Source organism: Nematolebias whitei, chromosome 20, assembly GCF_014905685.2.
Source record: "Nematolebias whitei isolate Nwh7 chromosome 20, NemWhi1, whole genome shotgun sequence".
Taxonomy (NCBI): Eukaryota; Metazoa; Chordata; class Actinopteri; order Cyprinodontiformes; family Rivulidae; genus Nematolebias; species Nematolebias whitei.
In genome coordinates this window covers 21,450,643-21,463,575 of record NC_056517.1, presented here as the reverse complement: position 1 = coordinate 21,463,575, position 12,933 = coordinate 21,450,643, and the positions used below count along the sequence as shown (strand labels likewise).

At 41.2% G+C, this 12,933-nt stretch overlaps 1 protein-coding gene across 1 annotated transcript; it reads right to left on the bottom strand.

Moving 5' to 3' along the window:
• Nucleotides 1–413: 413 nt before the first annotated feature.
• Nucleotides 414–12,674, bottom strand: anxa13 (annexin A13). Its single transcript, XM_037694262.1, has 11 exons — nt 12,640–12,674; nt 12,006–12,081; nt 11,821–11,915; nt 11,568–11,738; nt 11,453–11,486; nt 9,012–9,091; nt 8,751–8,819; nt 8,563–8,664; nt 8,339–8,414; nt 8,055–8,167; nt 414–1,328 (listed from the first exon to the last, which is right to left on the bottom strand). Exons 1-11 carry the CDS (start codon nt 12,652–12,654, stop codon nt 1,209–1,211), a joined length of 951 nt encoding a protein of 316 aa, XP_037550190.1. The 5' UTR covers nt 12,655–12,674; the 3' UTR covers nt 414–1,208.
• Nucleotides 12,675–12,933: the final 259 nt, after the last annotated feature.

Below are 12,933 nucleotides of genomic sequence, written 5' to 3'. Positions count from 1 at the left end.
TAAAAAAAAAGAAATGTAGTTTTTCTGTGGGAGGAGGTTTATAAAGAAAATGACATACCATGCTCCCAGTAAAAAACTATTAAATAAATGTACTGATTTATGTGTAAACACATCTTATCATCAGGAAATGAATAAAAAAAACACAAAAACTGATGCTACAGTAAACTTTATTTGTAGTTGGGTTAAAATAATTTGGCTAGTGAGAGGAAAACAACTGTTGTCCAGGTTAGTGACATCACTTGAGTATCTGTTCGGCTCGTTGAAAAAGTGGTCAGTCATAAAAAATCTAAGCTGCCATAAAAAGATACAGAAATGAAAAAGACATCAGATTATCAAGGTGGTAAATGTTGGAATCACCTGAATATATTCATGTTTTCTTTTCACACATAACCTCTGGGCCGCTTAATACACCAGCCCTACAATGTTATATATTAACTTTGTCCTCGGTTAGTAATAAAATACAAAATAAGTATATAAGGTAAGGTGTAGATGGATTTGTCAAAGCATTCTGGATGAGCAGGATAAAACCATAAAACATAATATAAATCAATCTTTCTACAACTGATAAAAATATAAACTCTCAGGAATCGTTTGTGAAAACACTTCAGGAAGTAAATTCATTGCATATTCTTCGTAATACTCCTTCATTAACTGTTCTTCAATACAAATGTTGACATTTCTTCATTAAAGCACAGAGACTTCAAGGCAAATGGAGTGATTGCATGAATCGTAGCAGCAGTGTAGGGTAACAGGAGATTGTGGCGCAGGGGGTGAAAATGCTAATAATGAATTATTTTTTAAAAAGTAACTGTTCTTTATCAAGATATTGTAACAGATGGATAAATGTAGTGAGGACATACGGAGGATAAAACATGGCTGACATTTATAATTTTATCTTATAAAGCTTTAAATCATTTGATCACATCACCCATTAAAACAGTGTATTTTGGTTAGCTGGAACAAAGAAATCTTGGTGCTTTTCCTAAAGTAAAGAGATCTATGATCTTAATAAACGCTGGTGAAGCCTATCAGAATTAGGATTAAAACTTTGACGAGTTTCATACACTTTAGCCTTTATAATGCATAAAAAATGAGCTACACATGGAACATGTAATTTACTCATCACGTCAGCCCCCTCTTGCTGCCCACATAATGCCTTAAGGGGACTGAGTGTAGTTAGTTAGTTAGACAGAAACCTTCTCCAGCTTCTAGTGGCAGAGAGCCAGCAGGAGACGCTTGAAGTCACCGCTGCACTCGTCCCGTATGGCGTCCTTCAGAGACACGTCGTACTTTTCCAGGTACATGTCTTTGATGGTCTCCAAGTCGAACTGGGAGGAAACAAATAAGAATGCAGCCACTTAATATCAGCCACCAAACTGCTTTGTGGGTTTTGAATATATGCATTCTTAAAACAATCAATGGTACTGAGCATCCTTGGTCTGTCTTTGAACAGAAATGTGTGAACAAAAGTGTGTGTGTGTGTGTGTGTGTGTGGGGGGGGGGGGGGGGTTGAGGAAGCTTTGCAGAGAGTGGTGAAGGCTGCACAGAAGTCTGTTGGAGTCAGCTTTTTCCCCACCGTCACAAACATCTACACCTCCAGATGTAGGAGGAGGGCCACCTGCATCATGAAGGACCCCACTCACCCAGCACACACACTTTTTGCCCCACTCCCCTCAGGAAGGAGGTTGAGGAGCATTAAGTGTAGAACCACTAGACTGAGGAACAGCTTCTACCCTGAAGCTGTTAAGACTCCCTAACCAGGATAATCACTGTGAAGAATCACAACATGTTGCTGCTGATCCGTTTCATGTTGCTGCTGATCTGTTTCATGTTGCTGCTGATCTGTTTCATATTGCTGTGTTCATTCAACTCATCTGCTTACACAGACTCATATTCGTGCGTATTGTTTTTGTACTACTAGTGCTTAGCGTATTTTTAGTTAAACTTTTTCTTAGTTCATATCTTAGAGCTTATTACAGTTTTTCTTTTACATTTTACACTTTTGTTGGATGTAACTGGGACCAATGTTCCTGCTAAGCTATGTACCAGCGCAATCACACACTGCTCATACATTCTCTGCGCACAAGAAAATCGATGCTGCACAGTTGCGAACTGGCCACAAGGTTATCTCCCGTTTTATAATAAACTGCGAGAACCAAGCACAGCTGTCTATAGTACAGCGCCTGATGCGTGCAAAGTGGGGGATGGAAACCCCGCCTCCAGTCAAAACAGAGCTGTGTCACGTGAATTGTCACGTGATGTGTATCCAGCCAATTAGCGTCTTCTGGAGTTTCAGCAGCGCTGTGTTCAAAGAAGCTACATAGCTACAAGCGACCGTTACTTCTAGCTCTTTTCCAAGCTTTGCTACTGCATATTTCAATCACATACGGAGGAATAATATTTGGTGTTGTGGATTTACCACAGAAGTTTACGGTCGTACAACGTCAAACAAAGGTGGTAAGTAAGCTCATCCCACGACTTGTAGCCATTTTTATCATGCTAAGGGTTAGCAAACAGTAGTGTTCGGTGTAAATCTGGATGGTCAAAGAAAAGGTTTACAAACAGTGGTGAGACCAGCTATGTTGTATGGTTTGGAGACAGTGGCATTGACAAAAAGACAGGAGAAAGAACTGGAAGTGGCAAAAATGAAGATGTTGAGGTTATTAGGAGTGACAAGGATGGATAAGATTAGGAATGAGATCATCAGAGGTGCAGCACAGGTTGAACAACTGGGAGATAATGTTAGAGAGACCAGAATGAAATGGTTTGGACATGTCTAGAAGAGGGACAGTGGTTTGGACATGTCTAGAAGAGGGACAGTGATTTGGACATGTCCAGAGGAGGGACAGTGGGTAAAAGGATGAAGGAGAAGGTAAAAGTAGAAATGCAGCTGCCAGGAAAAAGACAGAGGAAAGCCAAAGCGGAGCTATATGGATGCAGTTAGAGGGGACAGGGAGGTAGTTTGAGTGAGCAGAGGACAGAGTGAGATGGAGGAGGATGACTCGCTGTGGTGACCCCTGAAAAGGGAAAAAATCGAAAGAAGAAGTTTAATAAGTTGTGTAATGTAAAATTTACTCTTACATACTGAATTTCACTGCGAGTTCTTGCCCTGTGCTGACCTGCAGCATGAAAACACCCACTGCTGTAACTATAACTAAGTCATTATTAGTAGCTGACATTTTTTCTGTCTTCTTTGCCTTAATGTTGGTCGATAAGAAATAAATGCCTCACTAAATAATAATGCAATAAACAATAAATACAGTAAGGAAAATAAGTATTTGAACACCCTGCGACTTTGCAAGTTCTCCCACGTAGAAATCATGGAAGGGTCTGAAATTTTCATCTTAGGTGCATGTCCACTGTGAGAGACAAAATCTAAAAAAAAAAATCTGGAAATCACAATGTATGATTTTTAAAATAATTTATTTGTATGTTACTGCTGCAAATAAGTATTTGAACACCTGTGAAAATCAATGTTAATATTTGGTACAGTAGCCTTTGTTTGCAGTTACCATACTATACCATTTTATTTATAGAGCACTTAAAACAGTGACAAGGCCAACCAAAGTGCTGTACAGACAGAACAACAGGTAACACACAAAGCAAAATACAAAATGAAGTAACTCAGAGATATAGACATAAAAACGATGCAGATAATGACGACTAACCAGTGTGGAGCATACAGGTTCAAAACACAGATCATCTGGTGTTGAATGCTACTGAATAGTAGTGGGTTTTTAAACGGGACTTGAAAACCGATAGGGAGGGGGCCTGTCTGACAAGCAGAGGTAACTCGTTCTAAAGTCTTGATCCTGCTACAGAGAAGGCCCTATCCCCTCTGCGCTTAAGACGAGTTCCTGGAACTGTGAGGAGCAACTGGTCTGCTGACCTCAGGGAACAGAGGTCAAACGTTTCCTGTAGTTTTTCACCAGGTTTGCACACACTGCAGGATTTTGGCCCATTCCTCCACACAGATCTTCTCTAGATCAGCCAGGTTTCTGGGCTGTTGCTGAGAAACAGAGTTTGAGCTCCCTCCAAAGACTTTCTATAGGGTTTAGGTCTGGAGACTGGCTAGGCCACTCCAGAACCTTGATATGCTTCTTACGGAGCCACTCCTTGGTTATCCTGGCTGTGTGCTTCGGGTCAATGTCATGTTGGAAGACCCAGCCACGACCCATCTTCAATGCTCTAAGTGAGGTGAGGAATCAGCCCAGAACTACATGGGAGGAGCTGGTCAATGACCTGAAGAGAGCTGGCACCACAGTTTCCAAGGTTACTGTGGGTAATACACTAAGACGCCATAGTTTAAAATCATGCATGGCACGGAAGGTTCCCCTGCTTAAATCAGCACACGTCCAGGCCCGTCTTAAGTTTGCCCATGGCAATTTGGATGATCCAGAGGAGTCATGGGAGAAAGTTATGTGGTCAGATGAGACCAAAATAGAACTTTAGGGTCTTAATTCCACTCGCCGTGTTTGGAGGACGAAGAATGAGGAGTACCATCCCCAAAACACCATCCCTACTGTGAAGCATGGGGGTGGAAGCATCATGTTTTGGGGGTGTTTTTTTGCACATGGGACAGGACGACTGTATTAAGGAGAGAATGACCGGGGCCATGTATTGGGAGATTTTGGGGAACAACCTCCTTCCCTTTCTTAGGATCATTGATACACTACAAGGTGAGATCTTGCATGGAATCCCAGTCCAAGGGAGATTGACAGTCATGTTTAGCTTCTTCCATTTTCTAATAATTGCTCCAACAGTTGATCTTTTTTCACCAAGCTGCTTGGCAATTGCCCTGTAGCCCTTTCCAGCCTTGTGGAGGTCTACAATTTTGTCTCTGGTGCCTTTGGACAGCTCTTTGGTCTTAGCCATGTTAGTAGTTGGAGTCTTACTGATTGTGTGGGGTGGACAGGTGTTTTTATGCAGCTAACGACCTCAAACAGGTGCTTCTAATTTAGAATAATAAGTGGAGTGGAGGTGGACTTTTTAGAGGTGGACTAACAGGTCTTTGAGGGCCAGAATTGTTGCTGATCGGCAAATACTTATTTGCAAATTGTTCAAATACTTATTTGCAGCAGTAACACACAAATAAATTATTAAAAAATCTTACATTGTGATTTCCGGATTTTTTATTTTTTTGGATTATGTCTCTCACAGTGGACATGCACCTAAGATGAAAATTTCAGACCCCTCCATGATTTCTAAGTGGGAGAATTTGCAAAGTCGCAGGGTGTTCAAATACTTATTTTCCTCACTGTAACAATAAACGCCGTGAGCTTCACTACCTCCACAGTTCAGCTAACTTTGTTTGTTTGTTTCAATTCAATTCAATTCAGTTTATTTATATAGTGCCATATCACAACAAAGTTGTCTCAGGGCACTTTACAGGAACATTCACAGACATAAAAGCCAATTAGTAAAGTTCTCTATCTAAGGAGGCCAGCAGACAAGTTGAATCTTGGCTTCGTTGCTGTCTCCCATCCTGAGCAAGCACAGTGGCAACAGTGGAAAGGAAAAACTCCCTTTTAAAAGGAAGAAACCTCCAGCAGAACCAGGCTCAGGACAAGCGGCCATCTGCTTTGACCATCTGTTTGTATGAGGTTAACTCACCCTGGGTTACACTTCCTCGTTGGTGGAGCAATCTTACCGTTCACATAAAATATTTGAAGATGTTCTTATAGAAACAATTCCTGAATGTTCTTCATACTGTGTTAATGCTATGTTTGCTTCTTGACCTTGGACCTGGGTAAGATTAAAATAAACCTAGCTTGCTACTGGAGTTTTAATTAAGTATTTTAAGTTACTAATACAGACGATGGATGATGATCGTATTGCTTTATACTAGGACATTAGTAAGGAGTGATTATTATTATTATCGTTTCATATTGGCTAGTGATTCCCCCCCCCCCATAAAACTTAACTTAGGCTACACTGTGTTTCTTAGACTGTGACTAGGATACGTGAGAGAAGAGGAACGTGCTCTTTTCACACAAGGAGAGCTGTCGGTCAAGCAGGTCTTATTGTGCAATTAACTCTAAAATAGTTATTGAATCAAGTGTTACTCGTCTAGGTAAAACTCGATGTTAAACAACCCGTTAAAATACACCAGAATGTAGGAAATGGCATTTACTTTATTCAAAATTTTCGGGGGGAGAACCTTGCAGGACTCTCACATTTAACATACTACACATCTCATGAACAACAAAAGTATTGTCTTTTTCATTTGAAGTGGGTCAAATCACTTATATTAAAAGTAAATGAATAGAAGTTGCTGCTGTAATTTGATTATTTTAATAAGCCATTTAACTTGCTATGATCCCAGGTTTGGAACAGGTGTGATACTGGTGCGTGAACACTGAGTGCACATCTGATGTTGCTCATAGTGGTCCTCAGTGCGCTCAGGGAACTTGTGTATTTGCCCAGACACATGAAAAATTAGAGGGGACATTGACTGGGACCCTGTGTATACAATTTTGTTCCATCACATGTACCACATGTGGTGCGTATGACAAATAAAGAACCATTGACTTAGTATACATAGAGGTAAATACATTGATCTGTCAGCCAATTATTCAGGCTGATTACTTACATTAAAAGAACAGCTGTCACGGCCAGGCCTGAGAATAATAAGCCAATCAACAAGGAGAGCAGGGTTGCTACAAGTCACATTGCACCATGTGTCAATCAGAGCTTTTTGGGATGAAGGTACCATCATGGCACGGGAGCTTTTTTTGCTACAGACCTCAAAAAGCTGACAAGAGCTTTATGCCTAACTCTGATAGAACAACATATCTACCAGGAAAAATGGTAAAATAAAAATGTCTAAAAAGATTAAAAAGGTGGGGGGGTTTTTTATAGCTTTGGCTATTTATAATTTTTTAGGGGGGCAGCACGGGGGCGCAACTGGTAGAGCTGCTGCCTCTCAGCGAGCAGGTCCTTGGTTCAAACCCCGGTCCAGGGGCCTTTCTGGGTGGAGTTTGCATATTCTCTCCGTGCATGCGTGGGTTTTCTCCGGGTGCTCCGGTTTCCTCCCACAGACCAAAAACATGCATGTTAGGCTGATTGGTAACTCTAAATTGTCCTTAGGTGTGAGTGAGAGAGTGAATGGTTGTTTGTCTCGTTTGTCTCTATGTGTCCCTGTGATGGACTTGCGACACGTCCAGGGTGTACCCCGCCCCTCTCACAGTGATTGCTGGACATGGGCACCAGCGACCCCCGTGACCCAAAATGGAATAAGCGGGTAAAGATAATGGATGGATGGATAGATAATTTTTTAGGGGCAGCTGTGTCTGAGAGATTAGAGCGGATGCCCTCCAATGGGAGAGTTGGGGGTTCGATTCCAACAGTCACATGCTGAAGTGTCTCTGGGCAAGACAGTGAACCCCTCATTGCTTCTGATGTGTCCCATCAGTGTATGAATGTGATAAAACAAAACACTGATTATTTTTTGTATAGATCTAGTAGAGTGCTGTATGAAAGGGTAAATGAGGGCACAGATTGTAGTGTAAAGCGTTTTGAGTATAAGTACGGTCCATTGTCCATTATCAACTATAACATATTTGCCTATTTTTATAAGTATATATTTGTAATCTAGTAAACTGTAATATGCATGACAATAAGTTGTAATAGCTATGAGCCATAGGTAAACTAACAAGAGAAATCAGATTCAGTCTCTCTCTTCTGTGTCCATCCCAAATTAAAAAAAATTTAAATAATCATATGAAATCCATTTTACTGATTTAGTGCATACATGTTACATAAAGTAGGTAAAGACTTTACTCTAGCAAAACAGCTCAAGAAGCAACTTTTTTTTTCTCACTCAAACTTAAAATACACATTTTTCCCTAACCTTGTTGAAAATGCCCGTTTATATAATCAGGGGTTATAATTTCTAGGTATGAGTGATAACTTCAGTTTATTAGTCAGAGTCGATGAACAATAGTTCACTGTATATCTGAAATATTAGAATGAAATTATTATTTACCAACTAGATGAATGCTAACAAAAATGAGTTAGTTGAAGAATAAACAACCTTCCATCAGTAACGTTACCTCGGAGCGGCACACGATGATTCGGATCAGAGTGTCTTCGTCGGTTCCCGCTCCTTTCATGGCATCGTTCAGACGCCTGGCGAAGTACAGCTGCGGGTTTTTAGCGACTCTCACTGTCGGATAGAAAAGACCAAGTTCAAGTCTCGCTGCAGTACGGTGCTCAAGTACAAACCCTGGAACATTTCTAACCTGTGACGTTTTCTACAAAACATTGTTTACTCAGATCATACTGCGAGCTCATCTAACTTTATTGAATACATAAAAACCTCAGATATTCCACTTACCAAGTGCAGTGTAGCATTTTTTCAGTGTCCCAGCTGTTTCGTTCTCAATAGCATCCAGGATTTCAGTTCCAGAAAGCTACAAGTAGAAAATACCTCTGATTGAGCACCAGAATGATGTCAACACAATCTGACCACTGATTTAATATAAAGTAAAGTTAGAAACAAACTGAAGGGACGTGGAATGTTCTGTAAACTGACACTCAGCCTTTAATGGACTGACATACCTGCTCGTATATCTTAAAGATGACCTGGAGCTGCAGGTAATTTTTAGTGGCCAGGATGTAGCTGAAGGTGGATTCATCCGTCCCAAAGCGACCCTCACCAGCCTGCATGAGACACACAAATGTTACTACATCTTAGTGTTAATTAACATGACAGGAAGGATATCAAGAGGATGGATTTAAAAGGAGACCTCAAACAGGGCAGTTGCATCTTGCTCCGCCAGGTCCTCGTCCACCTCGTAACTTTCATCTCTGTTTCCCTGTAAGAAGAGGAGCTCTGTCTGATTGAATCATCTGGAGCTTTTCCTAATGGCAGGGTGTCTGGACAGCATCCAGACAGCGTGTGTTTAAATCTTATGATGGGGTTCAGGGAGAGTGAGCTCAGTTTCAGCGCCGGGACAGATGGGAGGAGTCTAGTTACACGAGCAGAGTGGAAACTCAGAGATACTTGCCTGCAGCAGAGCTGTGAGAAGGTTTCTAACGTCCCCACTCGTATCGCCTTCTATATCAGCTTCCAGATCACGTTCATGAACTGTGAAAGTAAAGTCAAAACATGATAAGACATACGGGCTACTATTTACATCAGCTCATAAAACAGATCATATAATGGCATCAAGTTTTAAGCTTTTAGAGCATTCAGGTATTTAACTGTTTAATAAGTTTTCTTTTCTTTTTTAAAAAGCCTTATTGAATGATAACTATTTGCCAGCTGGACCTTTTAGCACATGAACCTACTCTTCTGAGATCTGAATCCACACTCAGATATGAATGTCAGCTGTTTACACAACAGCAGCAACAAAAGATCAATGATAAAGCAGCCGAAATGATTTATCTGGAATAAAATGGAAACTAACTCGGTCGGTAAATGACATTTCTTCTTCTCCTTACATCTGGGTGCTGTAGGCCAATAAACATGGCCCAGACTGGCTGAGTGCTAATTAAACTTTAGCACTAACTGGATAAAATTCCAGAATAAAAACTGATAAATTGTATAAATTTATTTGGCTTGAGCCGAATCAAACCATAGAAGTATTCACTGTAACATTTGATATCATTAAAGAAACCTCAAAGCAAAATGAGAACTGTATAATAAGCATAAGACAACTCAGTGTTTCCCCTACCATTATACAAGTGGGACGCCCCGCCCTGTCAACAGAACCGAACTGCGCGCGCCTCCCCCCCACCCGTCAGAACTGACATTGTGCTAAGCTAGCAGCACACAATACAGGCGCACTAGCTAAAAAGCTATGGGCAGCGCGTACGCTGCCTCTTCCCTCATGCTGAACCCCACCCCCCACCCACCCACCCAACTTGAAAACTCGGTACAAACAATGCACAGATCAGATGTGTCTCATCCCGTCCCCCCCGACAAAAATAACAGATGAGATGAGCACCCAGCATGGCACGTTATCTAGAGGTGTTTAAAGTTACAGGGTAACATAGGCTCAAACCACATCGAGTGTCCGCATTTTGAGAACAGAAGAGAGACAGTCCATGTCACGTCAAAGAACCTCCCTCCCATTTTTCTTAAAGAGATATGCTGCTCACTCCCTCACTGTCCATCTTTCGGTTCAAAGGGTCTTATACTGCCATCCGGTGGTTGAAAAATGTACTACATGCAAAACAAATTAAACATTTCTTCTTAAATTTGACAATAAGTACAAATTATTGTCAAATTTCAAACAATATTATTGTTTATCGCAATAACTTCTGAGACAATCGCCCAGCAAAATTTGTTATCGTGACAGGCCTAAGTACATGTAGTAAGTAGTAATTATATATATATATATACATACAGTACATACATACATAAGAAAGGCATTTTAAACCCTTCCCACACTCTTGCAATATTCTAAACAATGTTTCTAAACTCTAAACGCTCTAAAAGAGCACATGTCATGATTTCCCTTTCTCTGCCTCTGCTGCTCTCAGGCACCTGCAAGTGTTATTGGCCATGCCCATTTCTCCCCTCTGCCCGAGAACAGCTGATCAGCTGCAAGAGGAAGCTTATCCTGCAGCTCTGGGCTGCACACAGGTGCAGCAGGTGCTATATAATAAAAAAAAAAAATTTAAAATAAAAATTCCATGCCGATCGTGCGGCTCATCCATCAATCAGCCAAGTGTGTGTCATGTCCAATCTTATTTTGAAAAACCGCGATAGAGCGAGTCCACGAAAAACGAACCGCAAAGTAACGAGGGACTACTGTAGTGTCAAAGTTCATGCTTAATAATCCAGGTAATAAATCCAACAATAAGTCAGGGTCTCTGGACGGTTCCTATGTGTTGAAACATTTCATCTCTCATCTTCTTCAGTCCGCTCTCGACTCTGCTGCCTCAGACGAGTCGGTGGGGGAGAGGGCGGACTCCAGAAAACAGCTCATCACCACTAAACTGGTTGGCCCACTATGTGAGTGTGCTGCTTATGGGACTGAGTTTGTTGTGGCTCCTCAGACTGAAGAAGTCTCTTGGATGAGAGACAAAACGTTTCAACACAAGGAAACCGTCCAGACGACCTGACTTAAGTTTACTGAATGTAAATAGTGGTTTAAAGATAAAGTACAGTAAAGTAAATATTTTAGAGAATAAAACATGACGCAACAGGAACAAAAGTTTAAGTATTAAATCGTAAAACGACAACATAATCAGCTGTCTGTACTCGTTTGATTAAGAAGGGGAAGCTGGAGCAGGATGGGCCTTGACTAAACAAAGTGTGACCCTGAATTACACAAGGAACAAGAGAAGGATCGTACGAGGTTCAAGTCAACCAAAATGAGTCACCCATACTCATTTCCTCAAAGAGTTCCAAATACAGTGACAGGAAATCCTCATATTTACAGTAGTAACTTTGAACACGTGAATATTTCATCAGTCTGATGAATAAACATGTACTTACCCTGAAAGTAGCATTCCTTGAACATAGCAATGTCCTGTTGACAAAGATAAACTTAGACGTCTCTACATGATAATCTCTTGATTGTAGTTTTGTAAAGACAGAATGTGGCGCTCACATCGTTGGTGGCTGTGCAAAGGATTTCAACCAGGACGTCCTCATCAGTTCCTGGTCCTTTCATGGCCTTCCTGAGCTCCTTCACGGCGTAGACGACTGGCGGGTCGAGCAAGGCGAGGATGGCGTTCTCGAAGTTCCCCGACAGTTCCTTCTTCAACACATCCACCAGCTCCTGTTACACAGAAATCAAAGATTTCATTTCTAAAGCCAGAAAGAAGCGGAACAATAAGCTCAGGTGAAGATCCGACACTCACATCATCATACTTTTCAAAATAAGCTGCTTTGATATCCTGACGCTGCGAAGAGCTGCGGTTTGCCAGGATGTCCATGATGGCCTGCTCGTCAGTCCCTGAGAACAAGACGACCACGTCACAAAACACCCAAAATAAAAAAACAAGTTCAAGAACATTTTATCGTGTTTGTATCATGTCCAACCTACCTAACCCTTTGCAGGCTTTGCGGATGGCCTTGATGTCTGCAACCACATCAAAATCCTCATAGGGAAACACTGTAGGCTGTGGAGAGATACAGATTATATTTCAGATGATCATTTCAGATGACTGATGGTGCAGCTGGCAGATATGGAGGGGTTTGATAAAGAAAATCATGGTTGAATAACCTTAAACTTGGTGAAGGGTCACACATGAATGTCATAAAAGCACAGTTTAACAGTCTAAATTAAGTTTTTATTTTACGGCAAAGACAAATTACTTTTATTTTGCTTTACAGTTTTGACTCTGAAGGAAAAGCTTCAGCCTCATTAGCTTGTTATTTGATTTTATTTGTTTCCTGATTAAACTACACGATTGGATTAAAGGAGCAGGGATGGATCCGCAGAGGCCCTTTCTCCCTCTGAATAAATAAGAACTTGTTTCACCGCCATGACGCGGTCAAATCTTAAAGAGACATCACTTAACGTGAATCTAAATCACGTGCGACCAAAAACACTTAATGAAATAAGGTTCTGACGACCGAGCCCAAACTAGGCGCGTCCGAAAACTGAACCTTAAATGTTTGACTGCGGTTTGAAGAAGAGGTTTTCAGACAGTCAAAAGGCTAAATAAAGCACCTACTTGACAGTTGCCCATCGTTGCTGTTAATCCGGCGGCAGCAGAGGCTCTGTTATAACTCTGTGGGGGAAAGTTGTCGGTGATTTTTGAGGAAAAATCCGTCCCCTCCCGATCAAAGTGCGGCCCGCAGACGAAAAAGCAGCGGAGAGTGACGTCACCGCGGACCGCTACCCATTTACGTTCATTGTGGACCTGTACGGCAAGCCCTTGTAACATATAATCAAACTACACTCTTCCACCCCTATGACTAATATATATATATATATATATATATATATACACATATATATATATATA

What these genes read in the sequence shown, in the direction of transcription:
- anxa13 (XM_037694262.1), bottom strand. An exon ending in CAAAGCCTGCAAAGGGTTAG is followed by an intron (nt 11,916 to 12,005) that starts GTAGGTTGGACA and finishes TCTTGTTCTCAG; the next exon opens with GGACTGACGAGCAGGCCATC. An exon ending in ATTTTGAAAAGTATGATGAT is followed by an intron (nt 11,739 to 11,820) that starts GTGAGTGTCGGA and finishes TCTGTGTAACAG; the next exon opens with GAGCTGGTGGATGTGTTGAA.